The sequence below is a fragment of the Natator depressus genome, chromosome 9, assembly GCF_965152275.1.
Source record: "Natator depressus isolate rNatDep1 chromosome 9, rNatDep2.hap1, whole genome shotgun sequence".
Lineage (NCBI taxonomy): Eukaryota > Metazoa > Chordata > Testudines > Cheloniidae > Natator > Natator depressus.
Window position 1 is genome coordinate 17,320,420 of NC_134242.1, and position 21,482 is coordinate 17,341,901.

At 39.8% G+C, this 21,482-nt stretch overlaps 1 protein-coding gene across 8 annotated transcripts in view; it reads left to right on the forward strand.

Annotated features, from left to right (window-relative positions):
* Positions 1-21,482, forward strand: part of MECOM (MDS1 and EVI1 complex locus) — a 249,768-nt gene that overhangs the window by 217,308 nt on the left and 10,978 nt on the right. For 4 of the 8 annotated variants that reach the window (XM_074963598.1, XM_074963599.1, XM_074963602.1 and 1 more), the window contains exons 7-11: positions 2,659-4,015; positions 6,101-6,188; positions 10,334-10,360; positions 18,375-18,541; positions 19,905-19,982. In XM_074963598.1, the coding sequence (XP_074819699.1) occupies positions 2,659-4,015; positions 6,101-6,188; positions 10,334-10,360; positions 18,375-18,541; positions 19,905-19,982 (1,717 nt within the window). The remainder of the gene's footprint in view (positions 1-2,658; positions 4,016-6,100; positions 6,189-10,333; positions 10,361-18,374; positions 18,542-19,904; positions 19,983-21,482) is intronic. The other 4 variants (XM_074963600.1, XM_074963601.1, XM_074963605.1 and 1 more) reach the window with 3 other exon arrangements.

Sequence of the window (21,482 nt, forward strand, 5' to 3'; positions counted from 1 at the left end):
TATACTGTAACAGGCATTCTTCCTGAATTATAGCATTGCACATTTCCTGTGTTTGGGCCTAATCCTGCAAACTTTTCCCACTTGAGCCATGCCAATGATAGCAATGAGGCATGAATAGGAAAACTTGTCTGACAGGATCAGGCCCTTAGACAATGGAATTATTATTGCGGTGATGTGAAGAGCCCACTAAAGAGGTAAACAGTTAAGACATGACAACAAGTGGTCAAGTTTCTCAAGGGCAGGGGTTTAGAAGTGCAGGAAGGTTAGCTCAGGCATTGGTGTGAGTGGAAGTTAGAAGACGTGATTATAGTTCATGGGAACCAACACTGCAGGATGAGATACATTCAATTCAGTTTCCTTTACCAGCTTAAAATAGAGCCATTGTAAATTATGTCAGCCTGTCTCAAAGCATGAAAATGATTGTTAAAAAGGGCTCAGAATACACAATGTGAATTGTTGTGTGGCTTTGATGTGTGAAAGATGAGAGCTTAAGATATAGTGCATATTAAGTCAAAGTGTAGCCACATGCTTTTTCCCTGGGGGGCGGGGGGAGGAGAGAGAGAGAATTTTATCGCAGCAGTATAACATTGCTTAATTTTGTTTTTGAACAAATTAGAACATTTACTGATAGAAGCAGAATACTATGAAGTGTTAACACACGAGACTTACTGGTGGAACGTGTGTTTCAGCAACTTTAGCATTACATTCTATTTATCCAGGAAAGTGTCAAATACAACACATTGCATGGCACAACTCTGGAAACTTCCTGATGATGTGTGAAAGTACAGTCAAAAAGGGACATAAACTTTGTATAGACAAACAAAACCTAAAATATCTATAAGTCAAACCACAGCAACCTTCCACAGCAACCTTCCAAATGAATGACAACCTAGACTTTCTCCTTTCAAACAAGGTTTCTGGTCAGATTTCTGTAGGCCTCAGCGAAGCTTATTGGAGTTCCCTTACAGATCTTTCCTATTCTACTGAGAATTCCAAATTGCAAGGAAAAGCCTCTTACTGAGGACAGACTAAGGCCCTGATTCTGCAAATTATTTGAGTAACTTTACATACATGAGTAGTTCCATTGAGTTCAATGGGAACACTCACATTCATGAAGTTGCTCATGTTTACGTGTGTGGAGGATTGAAGTCTAGATCTTATTCTCTAATAGGGAATTTAAAATTGCTAAGCCTTTTGCTTCTATTCACTATTTTCTACCCCAATGCCTTGCTCAATAAAGTTCCTAAAGGAGAGAAAAATCAAAGTAATTGTGCACTTTCAATATGACATGAAAACAAGGTTTCACAAACTAGGAAATTGCATCTTTGCAGTAGTCACCCTATAGTTGTGATTATGTGACATTTACCTGCTAACAGCACAAAATCCCGTTCACTTCAGTGATCTGGTTTACTCTACAAAAATGTATCATGACTCACTCTACATTGGCCGCTACACCACCCTCCTCATCATGTCACTGAATGTGATTGTTGATAACTGTATTCAGACATACGAAATGTTGTAGTGTAGATCAGGCTGGTCAGATCAAAATTGCAACCCCTAATCTCCAGGGTTTAAGGCTTTCTCTAAATGTTCCTTTTTTGAGCTGAAATTGTTCTTGTCCCAAAGGAGTTTGAGGAAATCCATCAAGTTGTTTTGACCATCAGACATTCAAATAAATACAGCTGCATTTTTTGAGGAAATAGTTGTTGAAATATGGTATGTTTTTTCACATGAAAGAGACACGCAAATAAACTGCATTATGAAACATTAAGGCCATGATTATAATTATATGAGACATGAAATTAAGCGTTATGGCTTCCAAAGCAACTGTAACTCTATCTGACCATATGAATCCCACTAACACTGTACATGAAAATAGAGAAGGTTACATATGTGCCCAGGCACCAGATTGTGATTGCTCTGGAAACCACAGCCTGGAATGCCAAGGCTTTCAAGTAATTAGCATCTCATCTGTAAATGCAAAACATTGGGTTTATTAATAGTTATATGTGCTTGTATATATCTGATTGTCTCCCTCTCCCCCATCCTTCATATATCTTGTTTGTCTTTTTAGATTGTAAGCCCTTTGGGGCAGGGACTATGTCTACTTCTGTGGCTCTGATCTTGCAAATGCGTATGCCTGTGAATAACTTTAAGCATTTGAATAATCCCAGTGCCATCAATGGAGGTACTCATGTGGATAAAGCTATTCAGATGTGTAAGTGTCTCCAGGATCAGGGCCTTAGTTTGTACGCACAGTGCCATGCTCATTGGGGGCCAGATTCTGATCAGGCGCTCTGAGTTCTACTGAGTATAAATGATAATAATGATCATGAATTTAAAACATTGTAAGCCACACAAGTATTGTGAAAAGTGAAAAGGAAATATTTGTATTTTAGGGATTTTTATTTTTATTTTTTGTTGGGAGGGTTCTTTATGCTGTCTCAAGACATTTGTCTGGTTGGATGCCTTGCTTTGGAAAAAGTAAAATGAGTTTTCATTTGTTTTGTGCACCCAGATGAAGCTCACAGACTTCTCCCTATGGCTTCCTAATTGACATGTTGGGGGTAACAAATTGTTTTCTTTGCTAAATTCGGGTGGGGAAAGGGGAAATTATCATAAAGCCTGAGATTTGTTGTTGTTGTTGTTTACACACAGGTGAGGTCTGCCATAAATCCTATACTCAGTTTTCAAACCTTTGTCGTCATAAGCGCATGCATGCTGATTGCAGAACCCAAATCAAGTGCAAAGACTGTGGACAAATGTTCAGCACTACATCTTCCTTAAATAAACACAGGAGATTTTGTGAGGGCAAGAATCATTTTGCAGCAGGAGGATTTTTTGGCCAAGGCATTTCACTTCCTGGAACCCCAGCTATGGATAAAACGTCCATGGTTAATATGAATCATGCAAATCCGGGCCTTGCTGACTATTTTGGTGCCAATAGGCATCCTGCTGGTCTTACCTTTCCAACAGCTCCTGGATTTTCTTTTAGCTTCCCCGGTCTGTTTCCTTCAGGCTTGTACCACAGGCCACCTTTGATACCTGCTAGTTCTCCTGTTAAAGGACTACCCAGCACAGACCAGACAAACAAAAGTCAAAGTCCCCTCCTGACACATCCTCAGATACTGCCAGCTACACAGGATATTTTGAAGGCACTAAATAAGCACCCCTCTGTAGGTGAAAATAAGCCAGTGGAGCTTCAACCAGAGAGGTCCTCTGAAGAGAGGCCGCATGAAAAAATCAGTGACCAGTCAGAGAGTAGTGACCTTGATGATGTCAGTACTCCCAGTGGCAGTGACCTGGAGACCACCTCTGGCTCTGATCTGGAAAGTGACATTGAAAGTGATAAAGAGAAATTTAAAGAAAATGGTAAAATGTTCAAAGACAAAGTAAGCTCTCTTCAGAATTTGGCTTCAATAAATAATAAGAAAGAATACAGCAGTCATTCCATTTTCTCACCATCTTTAGAGGAGCAAACTGCGGTGTCAGGAGCAGTGAATGATTCTATAAAGGCTATTGCTTCTATTGCTGAAAAATACTTTGGTTCAACAGGACTTGTGGGGCTGCAAGACAAAAAAGTTGGAGCTTTACCTTACCCTTCCATGTTTCCCCTCCCATTTTTTCCAGCATTCTCTCAATCAATGTACCCATTTCCTGATAGAGACTTGAGACCGTTGCCTTTGAAAATGGAACCTCAGTCACCAAGTGAAGTAAAGAAGATCCCAAAGGGAAGCTCCGAGTCTCCCTTTGACCTCACCACTAAACGTAAGGAGGAGAAGCCAGTTACTCCTATAACCTCAAAGCCAGCAGCTCCATCCGTGACAAGCCAGGATCAACCACTAGATCTGAGCATGGGCAGCAGAAGTCGAGCCAGTGGTACAAAACAAACCGAGCCTCGGAAAAACCACGTCTTTGGTGAAAAGAAAGGAGGTGACCTTGAAACAAGGAAAGCAACTGATGCTTCTTTGCAACATGCCAGGCCCACTCCGTTCTTTATGGATCCCATTTACAGGTAACAGGCTTTAATGGAATATAGCTTTCTTGAGTACAGCTAACACTTTCAGGATTTTTCCTGTGTAACTTGAAGTGATCCATTAGCTCAGCATGCACTGTCATTTAAAATATGCAGTAATTTAATACATTTGCTTATCCAGAAATAAGATGGCACAAATGCTGGATATTTGAAAACGTTCTTTAAATTCTTTTACTACAAGTCCCTTTTCCTCAAAAGCACTACACCCCATGCCCTACTCCCATAATAGCATTTATTTCAAAAATTATCTGGACCAAATTCTGCTCTTGGTTGCACCATTCCACTCCACTTGCTGTAGCAGACAGCCGCAAGTACGGGTTAGATCTGGTCCGACAGGTCAAAGGAATGTGGGTACTGAGGATTGAAATTCTGCTCTCAGTTACACTAGAGCAACCCACCAGTTTCTGTGAGGCTGTGCGGGTGTAAGTGAAGGAAGAATGTGTCCCTGGTTGGAAAACGAAACAAAAAAATATGTGGGCAGTAAGGGTCTGATCTCACCTCATGAGTCAATGGGTGTCTTACCATTGACTTTAGTGGGAATAGGATCAGGTCCTAAGTGAGCCAAGATATTAATGCTTGTCTACACAGGGAAGCTACTGGAAAATAAGCTAGCATGTGAGTTTAAAGCACAATAGTTATTCCACACTAACTCCCCATGCGAACACTCAGTGCAGAATAAGAATGTCCACATGTAGCGCCATTGCGCAATAGCTATTCCAGGCCATTTTCCCCATGTAGACAAGGCCTTAGAAATCAGGGGTGAAATCCTCACATCCATGGAACTCCCATTAATGTTGCCATTAAGTTCAGTGGGGCCAGGATTTCACCACAGGTCTTGTGTACGTCAGCACTTGTATGCACTTTGATACTCTGCCTGCATATCTGTAATTAGTTGTAGTCATACGTCTAAATTAATCTACAGGAAACATAGGAGTAGTGAAATATTAGCCATAAAAACTATTTGTTCATAATCTAAATGGCCTATTTCACAAAGAGACTATTGTTAAAAATAAAAAGTTACTGTAATACAAATGATCTTAATTCATTACTATCTTTCAAAAATTTGCTTTTGGCAAAAATTTCATAGAACACTCTCTGGCATAAGATAAAGGGTATACATTAGAAAGGAACAGTGTTAGCATTGTGTTACTTATTGAGATGGTTTAATTTATGCAGTATAGGTATTAGGCCACAGGTTTCCTGTATCATATTAATTTATCATTTCTGAATTAGTGGAAATTTTTACTGTTATACAGTACTGCAGTGCATGATAATGCAATTTGTGAAGGAATAGTAAAGGAATGCTACCAGCATAACATGGGGCCAGTCCCATAGTTGATACTCAGGCAGACTTTCCATTGAAGCCAATGTCTGAGTAAGGAATGCAGGATCAGTCCTTTGATAAATGATACAATTTAAACTACTGATCAAAAATGCAGGGGGAACTAAAATGCCTTACTAATTTTAAACGATCAGATGCCCTATTTGACTACTGGAAGCCACACAGTTAGTTGAACGTAGCCTTCATTTCTGTTGTGGCAAATTCACTACATTTCTTGAGGCCAGGATCTAGCTAACTTCTCTTTGCAAGGGCATCCCTGTGCCCACGTGGAGCGGTTGGCAAGAGCAGGGCTTAAATTCCTCACAAAGGAAGATGAGCTTCCAAAGGGTCCCTTTCTGCAGGCCTAATATGAAAAGCACCCATTGGTGTCAATGAGACCTTTTCTTGTGTTTGGAAAATGTAGTCAGGCCCTATTTCTTGATAACAGGGCTCAGTGCAGTTAGTCATCAGTTTCTATTATCAATAGTATCGGCCTTTTGAAATGGGATTATATCCAATGTAAATGGTGTAATCTCTTTTTAATGGATGTTCACAACTCTCATTAGTGCTCCTGAGAGTTGCATGCACAAATCAAGAGATGACTGTACCTCCTTATCGTTTACCATTATCACCAAGAAACCAATTATTTGATGTATTGTTGACTATTTTAAACATAAGTAGCTGAATAGTTATTAATGCCTAAGACTGATTCATCACAAGCAAATCAATTTTAACATTTACAGAGTAGAGAAAAGAAAGTTAACTGACCCACTTGAAGCTTTAAAGGAAAAGTACTTGAGACCTTCCCCAGGATTCTTGTTTCATCCGCAAGTAAGTATTTTTGGAATTTCAATATTGTAAACAAATCCTGTTGATGCTTCAAAGCAGGTGCAGAGAAAAGAATGCAGTCTGAGTTATTTTCGGATTTCCTAAAACACACAATTTTTCCAATGTCGTTGTGGAAAAACATTAGCATGTTCTTCATGATGTTTTGCAGCTAAACCATCATGTTCTGGTTGTGGTGGGACCCAAATCTGAGCTACATGTATGTTTTAGAGCTCCCTCCCCCACAAAATTAGAATGGATCAAACAAGATGTGCTACTACCAAATTATGCTTCTGCAGTCTCCCCGCTGTGGCCAATGGCAATGGAGGGATCATTGTGCCCATCTCTAAGCAATACCCAGAGAGACAATGGAATTTGGGACCTGATCTTGAAAAGTGGCTTCTATTTTTGCTGCTTAGTTTTGCACCCTCAAGTAATTCTCCCTGTAATTAATTGTGGGCACTAATGTTGCCATATATAAGTTTAAGCACATGATGTGTAGGTACAGCTGCATATTTGGAGATATCAGTGATAGCCTTTCCACGTACCGTTTTTTGCAGATACATAGTGGGGCCCACAAATCTGGGCACCCCAAGTAAAAGCCTTTATAAAGACCAGGTTCTTTCTATATACATATATAAAGACACTCAGAAAGGACACAGTACAAACACTTCTATTCCAGTTCACCACAGAGCAACTCCATGGTTTCAGTAACTTTGTAGAATGACTGGAAATAACATGTGCTTGCAATACATCCCCTTTCCATGCCTGAAGACTTTCGGCTAACATTGTGCGATGAGGCGACTGTGTGGTTCTTTGGTCATATGCTTAATGTCCTGCTGCTCATTTGCTGTGTCAAGAAAATAATATGCCTCTTTCAACCTTGTGGATCCGTACCGTGGCATAGAAACGGTTAACGATAGCCTGGATCAAAACTCTTTGCATTATTTGCAACCTTGTATCACTTGCTTATCCTGTATTGTGCCAGTCTGACAGGGTCACTTCGCTTCCCCATGTTGGTCTAGTGCTTCGAGCACAGGACAGGGGAGTAAGGAACTCCCTGCTCTGATATTTACTCCCTCTGAGCTCTTGCATAGGCCATGGAAACTCCCTGCTTCAATTTAGCATCTGTAAAATGTGGATAATAATGAGTACGCACCTACCTCATGTTGTGAGGCTCAGTTACTCAAGTGTGGGATTTTTTTGGCTTCGGTGTAGAACAGATCTTGCCATGCTTTAGCATAGATACATGAGAGCAATGTTCTTGCACAGCTGGAAAAGGAAGAGAAGCACTAATGTACTGACGCTGTAGGAAATGGAGGGAATAGTTGATGCTAAACCCTAAGTATTACAATAAAAATTAACCTGATAGTGTTTCAACAGAATATACTGAGGTACTATACTTACCAAAGTTGCAAGGCAACCAGACAACCTTTTCAGTCTCTTTATGAAAGTGCTTCCAGTTTCCATTTCATAGCAGGTGATACTAACAATCAATGCACAGAAAGGACCTAACCATGCTCTCAGACACAGTGGTGTAAATCCCAGATAACTCCACTGAGCTTCCCCTCTGGATTTGTACTGCTGCGAGTGAGAGCAGAATCTGGACAGTAATCTCAATTCAGAATGTTTTAACAAAGGGCCTTTGCTATCTCTTCTCCTCCTCCTCAGCCTTTAGAATGAATAAGTGAATGAAAACAGGTTTGGGCTGCAGGATGGGAGACTTTGTGGTATTGCAAAGACAAAGTAGGCATACATTTTCTAGGTCTGTTTTAAAAAAAAACAGAGTAGTTAAGGAGCCTCATAGACAGCTATAATACATTTACAGAGAGAACATTTCAGGTGTTGCACTGCCTGGTAGAAATTCAGTGATGGTTAGGTCCTCAGGTGGCATAAATCTGTGTAGCTCAGTTGAAATGGGGAGGGGGCTCTGGTGGTTTTGCTGGAGGAGTTTATCACATTTTAGTATATTTATGTTGCTGCTAGGGTACTGTGAGCTGTAGGTAAATGATGGAGTCTGGTTATGTATGAAAGTATTCTTCAGGGCTTGTCAGAGGTACCCAGGGTTTGGATTGGACACGCTTTTATATAGTGCAGCATAAATCTAAATAAATAACACATGAGGACGGAAGATGGAGGAGGGAGTTAAAGGCATACAGTAGAGATAGGATTTCAAGAGAGGATGCGCTAGGCATTTAGGGTGAAATCTTATTCATTGAGGTCAATGAGAGTTTTGTTATTAACTTAAATGGGGTCAGGATTTCACCATTAGTGTTCTCTTCACAGGGATCTTGCAAAATTTCCTGCTGGTATAAATGAGGGAAGCTTTTTGAAGTCAATGGAGCTGCACCCATTTACACTAGCAGAGAACTCAGCCTGGGATTTCCAAACGTTTTAATGATATTGGGGTAAGCGCTCTTCTCCACTGTCTGGTAAGAGGAGGAGCAAACCCCCTAGAAAACTCATGAAAAACTGAGAGGAAGTGCACAGTGACAAAAGGCAAACATATTGTAGTATCTCCTCCCCCCAAACAACCTCTTGTTGCCCTTCCATGACTGCAGTGTGGGAGGTCAATGCTATGGGTGGCTAGGGGAGGAGTTGTCATTTAGAGCATCACAAATTATGACTGAATTAGGCAAGTTGTTCCGACCCCACAATCTCTATTTAAAATGGTCCGGTCCTATATGATTTTTCTCTCTCTTTATTTTTACACCTGGTCTCTTCTTTCCCTGTCCCCTTCTTTGGCCAGCTTCATGTTCTGAGATTTTCTGAAGTAGATTATAAACTTTTGGGGGCAGGAATTGTGTCTTTATTAATGCCTCTAGTGCACAGGTATGGCACTATATAAAATGAGGAATAATTGTGGCTTTTCCATATTTCAGAGAGGGTGTGGGATGGTGGGAGACAAATCAATGGCAGCATGGCAAGATGGGTTGCCTTGCTCTGAGAGAACCAAAGGGACCATGGGCAAACGAAGCTCACTTGTCCCCATAGATCTCAACGTAGTGTGAGAATGCCATTTGTCTGTACGTCGTTTGCCCTTTGGCCTGAGTGAGAATCATTATCTATCTGTGTAAAGTATTACCATGCTTAAGAAGTGTCCCCTTGTACCATGTATGAGGGATGATCTATAATGACCCTATAATTTTTTAAAATGGTGTTCCCGAGTTATATCAGATGAGGCCATATTAAAATTTGTATTGATTTCTTTAGCTGTACTCTGTTACAGAGTATTTATTCAGTGAGATAAATGATGTACATTTATAGCAATTCACATATTTTCATACAGGCTCTGATTGTGCAATAGAAAGAATACATGGGAACAGCTGGTCTTCATTTTCATCATTTATCTGGGTGCTAGGGATGACTGCTTAACTTGTAAGAGATGGTGTGACATGAAGTCTTGAGTGTAATGTGCAGTTTTAAACACAGCAAATGAAAATAAAAATGCTATTGCAGAACCTGTCAAATCATAAAGGGCTAAAGTCTGCCCTCTTATCAACTTCAGTGGAAACCGCTCCCTGCACTCCAAAATAGAATTTGACCCAATATTTAGTACAAAAAAGGCAAATTAGCAGAGCAACTTTTTTTGTGGGTATCCTTATAGTCCCCAGGTTATTAATGTAATTGCAGATTCCACCATGTATTTTCACCTTCTAATGGTAGGGTAAAATTATCTCTGTAGAAAACATTTGTGAAATAAATTCAAATAGTTCAGTTCTTCTACAAATTCTTATTTTTATAGCTACATTTATTGCCTGGAGTTTTTCATTTGCTTAAGCAAGAGGTTAATTTGCATCCTTGTAATCTGATGATATAAGAGCTATGGGATAGGCTTCTAACATAGATTTTTAGACTAGAGGAGAGAGACAGAGAGAGAAATATTAAGGTACAATTCCTATAGTTGTTACACAGTCCCTGCTCAGAAAAAATTCCCCATAAAGCCTAGGGCCCTAAATCTGTGCAAGACTAGGTCAGTTGGTCATATTTTGCAATAAATTGCCACTTCAAAGATTGCATTTAGGTAGAGTGTGCCCAAAAGCAAACAATCCACTCACTGTGAAACCTTAGCTAACTTCACAATAGATTGATTGCAATAAGGGTTCCAATGCAGGAATAATGTGTTGTTTTTGTTTCAATTTTGCTCCCAGTTCCAATTGCCTGATCAAAGAACTTGGGTAAGTTATTTGCTTATATTTTTGATTTAAACATTGTAAAATAAATTGCATAAGAAAAGCATAACATGAAAGATAACCCTCTGCATAGTTATGGAGTATGCCTCATGCTTTCCTACTGAACGACATAGCTGTAGTGGATAATATCTTGCCATGTCACATTGGCCTTATTCCTATGTAATCCTGCAGTCTATTCTTATTGAAGGCACTGGGAGTTTTGCCTAAGTAAGGACTTCACCAGTCCATATGGCCCTTTGGTTGTATTTTAGTGAGGCTACTACAAGCTATTTGCCTCCAGGCTGAAAGTTTAGGCTTCAAATTTTACAGGTGTTATAATCTGATGATCAAAGTCCTCTGGATTCTAGACTTTAACGTACCCAATTCAGCCCTTACATCACAGATACAACACACATTGATTTGGGGCCTTTGGGTCCAATTCTTCTTTCACATAGGCACATATAACTCCCATTGACAAGAACAGGAGCATCAATGGGTAAAACTGAGAGTAAGCTCCCCCCCCCCATTTAGTCTCATATTTAAATCCAGTACCAAATTGGTATGGAAATCCAAATAACTCTTTTTGCTACTTTTATAACCCCCAAATAACACAATGTTTTGTTCTTACTTTGCTGCCCCTACAGCAGCTGCAATTAACCAATAACTACTAAGCCCAGAATTCTCCTGACATCATGGTTTAGCGGCTAGAGTAGGAGAGTCAGAGTCAGGAAACCAATGTTCTCTTCTGCTCATTCACTGTGACTTGAGATATTGTCTCAAGACTAAGGCCAGATTTTCATAAAATGTGGCCTGAGATCCAGGCAATTTTTTTCATGCCTACTTTTGTGAACAGAGCGACTTCAGTAGTGTAAAAGAAAAAAAGGGGGGGAGGGGCATTTGCACATGCAAATGAATAGTTAGATGCCCAAATACGCATTTAGAACCCAAGTACCTCAGTTAAGCATTCAAAAATACTTGTGGACCTTAGTCTTACTTTCTGTAAATCTGGGTTTTAATCCCTCTCTTTCCCATCTGTAAAATGCGAATAATGATACTTACTCATCTTCATAAAGTCCTCAGATGTAAGGTGCTACTTCAGGGCCTGATCTAATTCCCATTCAAAGCGGAGACTGATGTCAATGGGCATTGGATCAGGCTCTATGTATGAAGTATTATTAGTGATAGAAATGGGCTGAGAATGCTGTGCTGAATGGATGGAATTTAGTTCCTATGCAGATGGCCAGCACGTAGCTTATGCATCACTTACACCCTATTTTTGAACTGGAACCCTGTTTTAAGGAATTGAGTGGGACTGGAGAGACTCAGGCGCTGTGTGCTGGCCCCATTCAGAGGGATGAATTTCACCTGTTATAATTTGGCATGGAAAAAACAATTTAAGTGGAAGTTGTTAAATGTTTTCCCATTTGAAATCTTATATCGGCCACAGGCAATAAATAGGTGTAAAACAGAAATAGACCGCGCAACATTAACATCATCACAGGTGGCCCCAGACATTCTTTCCCCTCAGTGGAGTGAATTCAAAATGGTGCCATCTAATGGTGCTGGGAGGATTAAGTGACTTGTATGATGCACTCTGGTTCCACTACACTTTTAAAATAACAGCTTGGTATTGTGGTAATTATGCAACAGAAAAAATCTCAGTACATTCTTTTTCTTCCACCCTCATTCCCTAATGTTGGTTCTGTCCCCAAATTTATGTCATCAAACTATTTTTTTCTTTTGTCCTCTGGCCATGAGGATGGTTGAACAGCTGCAATACAATATGTATTGAAAGCATACTGTTAAACTGATTGGAGAAAGTGCTGATTTATGGATGGCTCTGTCTCCAATTTGAAGGGTTTGAATGTGTCGCTTGAACCTGTATATCTCAATTCATGGCATCCTGGCTCATCTATTTTAAGTTTATTTAAGGTTATTTTTCACTCTGTGGCATGAATCCTATAGTCCAGATCAATTGGAAACACTCTATTTTGAATGGATCACAATATATTCAATCTCCACCCCAAAAACTGGCACTCTGTCCCCACTGCTCACTAAAGTTTAGAAGCAGTGTGCTATAAAGACATTTTCAATTAGGACTTCATTTGCAATAACATTATGAAGAATTATGATAAATAATTAAAATAGTTGTCCAAATAACTAAGAAACGCATTTTGCGATGAATTATCCATGCTTTTTCATTTATTGTGTTTGTTATAGGCCAAGATCTGCTCTCTGTTACACCAGTTTAAATCCAGATCAGCTACATCAGTATCAATGGAGACTCTGGATTTACACTGGTATACCTAAGATCAGATTTTGGTCTTTACTTGATACTTCACAAAATGTAGTCATTCAGTCTCTTGGTCATGAACATGAATGTGATGTGGTGAAGCATGGGATTGCAGTACAACAAATTGATCGAAAGTCATGCTTTTAAAGAAATCATTATAGTTTGGGGTAGGGAGGTAGAACTGCTGAACTTTAATCATCAGGATTTTGAGATTCCTTTAAATAAGACGAATAAAAATAGAAAACAAACGTTTGTACAATCCTTTCCCATGAGTTATGGCCATAAAGTCAGTTGTTTTTATGATAATAGCATTAAGGAGTCTAATTTGTAAAACATTAGGTCATGCACTTCATTGACACTAGTTTCGAGATCATTTCATACTATCAGGTTATCCTTTTTTTAAAAAAAAATTAAAGAAACTCTCCTTTATGTATGTCACTGATTTTCTGCTGCTGCAAATAAATTTTAAGACAAATGTCTGAGACCCTTGTTGATGATATCTAGCCTGTTGAAATGTTTAAAAATACTTGTTTTATCCGATTATGGTAATGTCTGCCTTTTTGGGTCAGTGCTAGGGAATTGTGACTACATATTGGTTTGCGTCAGTATGCGGTTAATAGCCTCTTAGGGACCAGGAGGGAGGTGGGGGTAAAGCTACTTCCTTTTCCAGACATCTGGATTCAGATAGAATCAACAACTCTCATATATGTAAATCAAAAAATTACAGTTCTTTATAAAATACTGCCATTCACTGATCTCAGATTAGGAGCAGACGTTACTTGTCCATAAGGCAATAACTTTATGTAAAATATGTAATGCAATCTTCTCGCTCTCTTACCTCCTCTGCTAACTTGCTCTGTAGACATATAAATTACACTAATTCTACATTAAGAGTGAGATTGTGCCTTTCCTGCCCTGACAACTGCACCACCATGCAGTAGCCAGTGTTCCCTCAATACAAGGAGTGTTCTCTCTTACCCTGAACTGGGGTGCAAGCCAAATGAGATGGAAAGTGTGGGGGCATGCTCTGTGCTTCGTACTGGTCAGTGAACATTCCCAGGGGCCTGCTCCAGAGCCCATTGAAGTAATTGGAAAGATGCTTATTGGCTTCACTGGGCTTTGGATGAGCCCCCAGATGTGAAGGGGGAAACATACTATATTGTCCAGAGAGGTAGTGTGATAGGTATGCTCGCCCTTTGTTCCTGGGAGCACCAGAAGCCATTGTGCTTCCTTGAGACACAATTCCTCCCAGAGCTCACCTGGGCGTGGCTTGACTCTTCACTGTCTCCAAGGTATGTCTGTACCTTGATGGGATAACTGAACCCTAAATATTCACTTGAATGGAGAGAGATCAGAATTTGGCCTAAAGATCTGCAGAAACCCATTCCACTTATAATGTGGTGCATTGCCCTGGGCAGCCTTGTGTTAAAGAATCATATTATCTTTAAGTTGTGGAAGGGGAGCATCTTGGTGTGGGAGGAGATTTTGGATTTGATACCACAGGCTAGAGGAAGTGCATCCTGTTTCAGTAACTATCTACCTAACCTCCCAGGGTGGGTGCCTGTCATAAGTAACTCTGCTAAGTAACCCTGCTGGCAGATGAGTGTTTCACTGATCATTGCAGCCTCTCCATTGTTAAGGCTGAGATTTATTTTATATGTTTAGCCAGGAGCGTCCCAACTACTCAGAAAAAGAATTTCCACTTTAAAGGAAGGGCTAGAGACCAGTGATCAGTTACGAGAATTTGAAGTCATTCAGACATGCTATTTTTTGGGATATAGGGCTGCAGGAGCTACAGCGGACCAGAGTAGGCCCATGGTTCCCTGGGATCTACTATGGATCACAGGAGGCCATGTGGACTTTAGAAGATCTATAGGGAAGCAAAGCTGGGGAAGGGGGATTAGGACTCAAAGTGTGGAATTTAGAGGAGCAGGAAGTACCTGGGAGGTAGTGGGGAGCTGACTCATCAAGGTCAACTGGGGAACCACAGACAATGCAACACTAATGCAAGGTGGGGTGTTCTCTCCCTCCCTAATTCCCAATACTGTCGTGCTTTCAAGTGGTTTGCTTTATTTTAAATCTAACATCATTTCTAAATCTCCTGAGTTTCTAATGGCTGCTACTTTGATAACTATGCCATTCCTGAAAGGTTTTCTGACCTTACATTGCTGGTATATCCTCTAATCCTCAATTCTGCCTTAGAGGGGCTTTTTTTGGGGGGGGGGGGGGAGAGGGAAAAGCAGGGGGGAGAGGATCTGCTCTGATGGGGAAACCACAGCCCTTCCTTCTAGCTGACACAAAGTGCTACCATAGCCAGCATTAAGATGCTGAAAGGAAGGATTCACTGATAGCGTTTATGTTGCTTCAGTGGTTCTCAGTGATGAGTGGAAGGAATACAAATGGGAAAAGAAGTATATGTGCAAGAGGAAGGAAGGGAGTTAATAGCTTACCCTTCCCTCACTTTTATCTCTACTTTAGTTCAGGTCTGGCTGGCTGCAAAGCAAAGGAAAGCTGCCTTTTAATAGTCATTATTTTCCCTATTACCTTTTAATAATGTGCATTGTTTGGATTCTGGGAGCTATAGCCTCAGCTGATGTAAACTGGTGTAACTCCACTGACTTCAGTGGCGCTATATTCATTTACACCAGTTGAGGATCTGACCCCAAATACTTAATATTTCCTCTTGGTGATGGTGCGTTTCTTTAAGAATATAAACCACATAAGGTAACTACATTCTACATTCTTTAAAAAAAAAAAACTGTAGTAATTCTCAGGGCAGGGCATGTATTTCTAAAAAGCTGTTATTGCTTTTCAGTAATTGGAAGTGCTTGTGGTTTCTGTGAATAAGAAACTAAGGACCCGATTCTGACCTCACACTGGTGTAGCCCCATTGACATCGGTGAACTTAGTCCTGATTTACATCACTGCCAGAGCAGAATCACGCCCCAAAGCTGCAGATAAAACAATGATACTAAGCATGACGAAGTCATTTTAAATGTAAATAGGAAAATAGTTTATTTAATATATTACTGTAGGGATCCATGTACATGAAAAATGTTGATTTGATCAAAAAATGATTTAAAACCCCTATATAATGAAACTGACTTGAGTATTATATGTACATAAATAAAAACATTTATTATCCTCCTCAATGCACTTATTATTCTTCACCATAAATATGTACTATCATAACCCATGCACTGTCTTGTCAGTGCTAATCAGCCGGAAGGCCAAAGGTTATTTTTCATTCAAGCCATCTATTCTCTGCAATAGTAAATATCAGAATGGTTACTTGCCAGGAACAATTAGAAGGAATTAAAGGCAGTGGAAATACAATCATAAATGCTTTAAGAATCGATTCTGAGTAAAGAAGAATATGAAGAGGTATCAAAATAAATATATCGTGATGTTGAGCTGTATGGGTTGATAATGACATTGCTCTGCTGGGACAGAATTACCTCCTATCCCAGAAGCAGCATCATTACATATCTCAGCCCTGTGATCAGTACATGTCAAAATCCTTCATATTGACAAATGTGCTGTCCACTTGCATCTATGGAGAATGTTTTAGCAGCTGAGTGATTATGAATCAAACCCCAGAGCTTACAGCCCCTACTGCCTCTCAGTGCTTTCACATTCGTTGCCTGACAAGTAAATGTATCTTGACTTCCCTCTGTGATTTTTTGCACCATGTCTGATGAAAGACATTTGGCAAATTGGCAGTGGTACCCTGTACATTGCAATTTGTAGTGCGCATTAGGAGTCTGAGCATGAAATGAGAGGGCAGGCTATGAGGCAAAGGGAAAAACAAAACAAACCCAAAAACCCTGAGCTAACCAGAACATGAATAGTCATTTCAAGCAACAATTTTTTTTTGTAACAAAAGCATCAAAATCAGACCAATCGCGCCACAGACTTTAGAGGAAGGTTCCGTGAAAAATATTCTATCTCTTGAATATTACTTTATTAATCCTATGTTGTATTATGAAAAATAATCTCCTTGCACATTGTGAGCCAGATTCTGCCCTCCCTTACTCCAGTGTAAATCAGGAGTATCTCCTCTTAACGCAGTGGAGTTCCCCAGTCTGTTTGAGAGGCAAATCAGATCCTTCTGCAACTCTTGCTCATCCTTAGTATCAGTTAGCTTCAGTGGCGTTACTCATGTAGTAAGCTACTATTAAACATTGGATAATGAGGCCGACATGGGTTATTACACTGGGATAGTGTAATTCCATTGATTTCACTAGAAATGTTTTTTTTTATTTATGTTGTGGGAAGACAGAGTAGAATTAGTCTTAAGAGCTTTAAAGTAACTTTCTCCTTCTTTGTAAAATGTGTAGGCTTTTTTCTTTAGCTTCTATTCTGTCAGTTTTCTCAGAAGACTGCATAGTGGCATGCCTCTTATAATCTGGAGTTGGAGCACTGTGATTTTTGAGGGGGGAATGAGATGAGGGAACTCTTATTTTCAAGTGTTACCATGTTCTACAGTAACTCTGCAGTGTTGCCAAGGTTTCCAAACGTGACAGATGATTTGGGGTAATTTTCTGAGGTGCCAAACCTGAGACATCTTCAAGTGGCCTGAAAGTGCTGAGCACCCACACTCTGAAAATCAGGTTCCTTTAAGGTGTCTAAGGTTGGGCATCCAAAATCACTTTTGAAAAAGTTGGCCATCGTGCTTTTTGAGTATTATTACAGAATATTTTTTAATGAATGGAGTGAGGGCAGTCAAACCAGCTAGCATATGAGATTAGAACGCTAAGAAAGAAATCCCTAAACAGTGGGGAAAAAAATAAATTTTGCCAAGAGATCACAGTATATATCAGTTCCTGCTTAATGGGAACTGATCTATCAGGCTTGTAAACACCTGTGGCCTATGAGGCTAATTCTGCCCTCCTTTAGATTAGAGAGTGTAATTCCACTTAATTCTGGATTTGCACCATGTAATTCAAATCCGAATGTGACTTGCTATCTTCAAGGTCATAGTGTATACACTGGGTCAGATTTATATCTGAAAATTGCAGGTGCTAACTTAAAAAGAATCCTTCCGCTACCAGCTACAGGTACTTTCCAATAAGACCCAGCTTCTCCAAGTGATCATTTTTAGACAGCATATCCTTTTTTGTGGTATGTGCATGTAAAGCCAGATCTTGTTCCCATTCAAGTTAGTGGCAAAATTCCAGCTGATTTCAGTGGGAACAAGAATCCTTGCCATAGGACAACTCCAGATCACCCATTATTTTTACTTGATCAAGCCCAAGTGTAGGATCTGCCTCATACAGAGTTTACAAATAATTACTATAGGAGCAAGAACATTAAAACAATGTAGCAGAAAAGCATAGGAATCTACACTGTAGTGCAAAAAAAAAAGTATTTGAACGTAAATATTTTATAAGCCTTCATGCCAATTAGTGTAGCTCTCATGTAGAATTAGTTATTTATTAGCATGTACAGAGATTAGGAAACATGATCTGCTAGATGATCAGGAACTGTCAGGTACAACATCATCACTGCTGCGGAGTGATCTACTGTCAGTAAAAGTTACTTGTGTTATTCAAACTGCGATAACATAGTTTTCCATCACTGTGTCCTACTCACAGAGTGAAAAACCAGAATAGTTTTCTATGCACAGTCATTTTTTGAATGGAGTTCTTTGTGTTTCGAATTATCTGTACAGAAAAAGAGCACCTTCACTGTGATATGTTTCCCTTTTTCCTTTTCCTCTTGCAGATGTCAGCTATAGAAAACATGGCTGAAAAACTAGAGAGTTTTAGTGCCCTGAAACCAGAAGCTAGTGAACTCATACAATCTGTCCCTTCCATGTTTAACTTCCGAGCCCCACCGAGTGCCCTACCAGAAAACCTCCTGAGGAAGGGCAAGGAACGCTATACCTGCAGGTAATTGCTGAGCTAATCATGACAGGGTCTCCTAACATCTCCTCTCTGCTTTCAAAAGACGCTGTTGTTTACTTTAGAAATTACTCCTGATTGGATGATTAATAGAGATCATGGAAGGTCTATAGTATTTCAAAGTGCTCTTTATTCAGTCAAACATAGAAACAGTGTTTTGTTTTTTGTTATTATATGAGGAATTTGTCCTACATCACTCGAGTTTGATAAATGAGGCTGAAAATATTGCATAAACAAGCTTGTTCCCAAATTTCCTCATCACCTTTATATTAATAAATGCGCTTTCACTATTCATTTTTCTGATCACAGGCTACAGGGCTGCTTTCCTCAGACCATCTGCCTCTAATGTCAGAAGGGATCTTTCACAAAATATATGAATTATAAGGACATATGTTTACAATCTGAACAAAAACTATAAGTTCATAGTCATTGCACGTATGAATGAAGTCAATCAGAATTTTGTCAATGTGAGAAGGATCAGGGTCATGCTTGTATAGTCATGCTTGGTATGAAATAATAAACTGTATGTTAAAAATGGAGGGCCAAATCCTGAAAGCTTCTGCATGCATCCTTTATGCATGGCACCTGTAACTCACATTACCTTCAGAGGGAGTTGAGAGTGCTTATTACCATGCAAGATTGGGCTGAAGGTCCTTAATGTAACTGTTCTAATCATGCTGTTTCTTGGAATGCTACCTGGGAGCCTTGACAAGGTTTTATTGTTCCCTGTGAAATATTAGGGAAATGGTGGAATGATTTTTAAAATTGCCTTATTTAAGTCTCTATATCATCTCTAGAATGCTAGGGTATTTGACACTGGCATATCAGTTTATCTGATCTTTTTGAAAACATGTCACCTTTCAAGACAAGTTGTTATAGAAACATACCTTGATGGATTAGGTCTTTGAATCTTGTCTGCTCTGATCCTATTCAATGCACAGAATGATGTCACATTTGCTGACACATAGAATAAATGGAAAGAATTGAATCTCCTTACTTCAAATCAGAATTCCAAGCCTTGAATAACAGATTTTCAGGCTTCCAAAACATGAATGTGAAAGATTTAGAATTAATAAGATTAGAATTTTGGAAGGTAATTAAAACTAATGTCTGTTTGCATAAATTGCTTGCTTATGTGCAAGGAAATCTAGCAAGTGCCAGTAATTCAGGCTTCATTCATGGGTTATTTATATTTCTGTGATGCCTTCGTTGAATTTGTAAATGCCTAAGAAATCCCAGTACCATACAGGATTGATTAAATTATGGCTATGCGTCTGGTGCATTATGCAGTTCACAGTGAAATAATGTCAACTGCGATGACTTTGTCATAGAAACTGTTTTCTAATCATAGATACTGTGGCAAGATTTTCCCAAGATCGGCTAACTTAACACGTCACCTGAGGACGCACACTGGAGAGCAGCCTTACAGGTATAATAAAATGTGTTTGTGGTCATGAGCATGGCCTAGTGTTTACAGCAGGGGAATGGGAGTTCAGTATTGTGTTTTGTCCCCAGTTCTGGCACTGACTCATTACGGGCTCATTGAAATCAATGGGATTCTTTCCGTTGACTTCAGTAGGTTTTGGATCAGGCCTACAGTTCCTTTGGGAAAGACACTTAGGACATGTCTACACTGAGATAAAAAAACCATGGCAGTGAGTCGCAGAGTCTAGGTCAGCTGACTTGGGCTTGCATGGCTTGGGCTGCTGGGCTGTAGAATTGCAGTGTAGGCATTCAGGCTATGGGCCCTCTGAGCCCATGAGTCAGTGGTACAGTCTCCACTGCAATTTTCTCACCCTGTAACTCAAGCCCTGTAACCGCACGTCAACTGACCCAGTCTCTGAGACTCAGTGCTGCAGGCTTTTTATCACAGTGTAGATATACCCTTAGGGAGAGATTTTCAAAGCTGTCTTGAAGATTTAGACATCTCCTATTAATTTCAATGGGAACTGTGTGTCAAGGCAACTTGAAAATCTCAGCCCTAACCATCTCTGTGCCTCAGTTTCCCAATCTGAAAAATAGGTACAATAGTACTTGCCTCCTTCACAGAGGTGTGGTAAGGATAAATTAGTCTGTAAAACACTTTGGGATTCTGAGTATCATTATTAGGAAATGTTTTTAATTTTGTTCATAGTATTATTTGCTGGTTGGTGTGTGCAGAATTAGGAAATTTGATGTTCCCTCTCCTTCCTATGTATGCAATGACACTCCACTAATTTTAAGGGTCTGTGAGGCAGTGGTATAATTTAAAGCTACCTTGGCTCCCAACTCTATTTGGGCATGTTCACTCACAAGGTAGGGTTGAGGAAGGATATTTACCTTCATTATAACGCCACTTCTTGATGAGAGTCTCAAAGCTCAGCTCCTTTTTGGTAGATGTTACAAGCAGGGTGTGCGGTAGGGACTTGAAGACATGAAGTTCTTGAAAATTCTTTGACAATATGATAGACCTTATGCCTGACTGCAGAGACTCTCCCACTTGCCTTAATGCACAGAAATAGGATCTCCTATAGGATTTCTTATCCAGTGAAGAAACTGGCTGTTGTAACTACAGAGCACACCAGTAATCAATCCAGCCGAGTGCCCTGCCTTCAGCAATGTGCTATATGCTTGGTGTGTTAGTGGAAGACAAAGGCCCTTCTAATGCACCTGGCCTAACTTGAGGGTAGAGAGGGAATGCCACTTTGACCCCAGTGGCATTATTTTGCTCCTTACCAGCTGTAATGTTGGTCCAAATAAACTTTCCATAAGCTTTTCGTTCTTCCTTGAGAATCAAGGTTATATCTAACTACAGTTGTATTGCAGGATGCCCATGAAAAACCATGTGATATTTACCACGTATAGCCTTCTAAAGGTTGTATGTGTGCAGGGTGGAGGATGGGGGGAAGTTATAGCTGCAATTATATATATTGCACTTTTTATTTCAAAG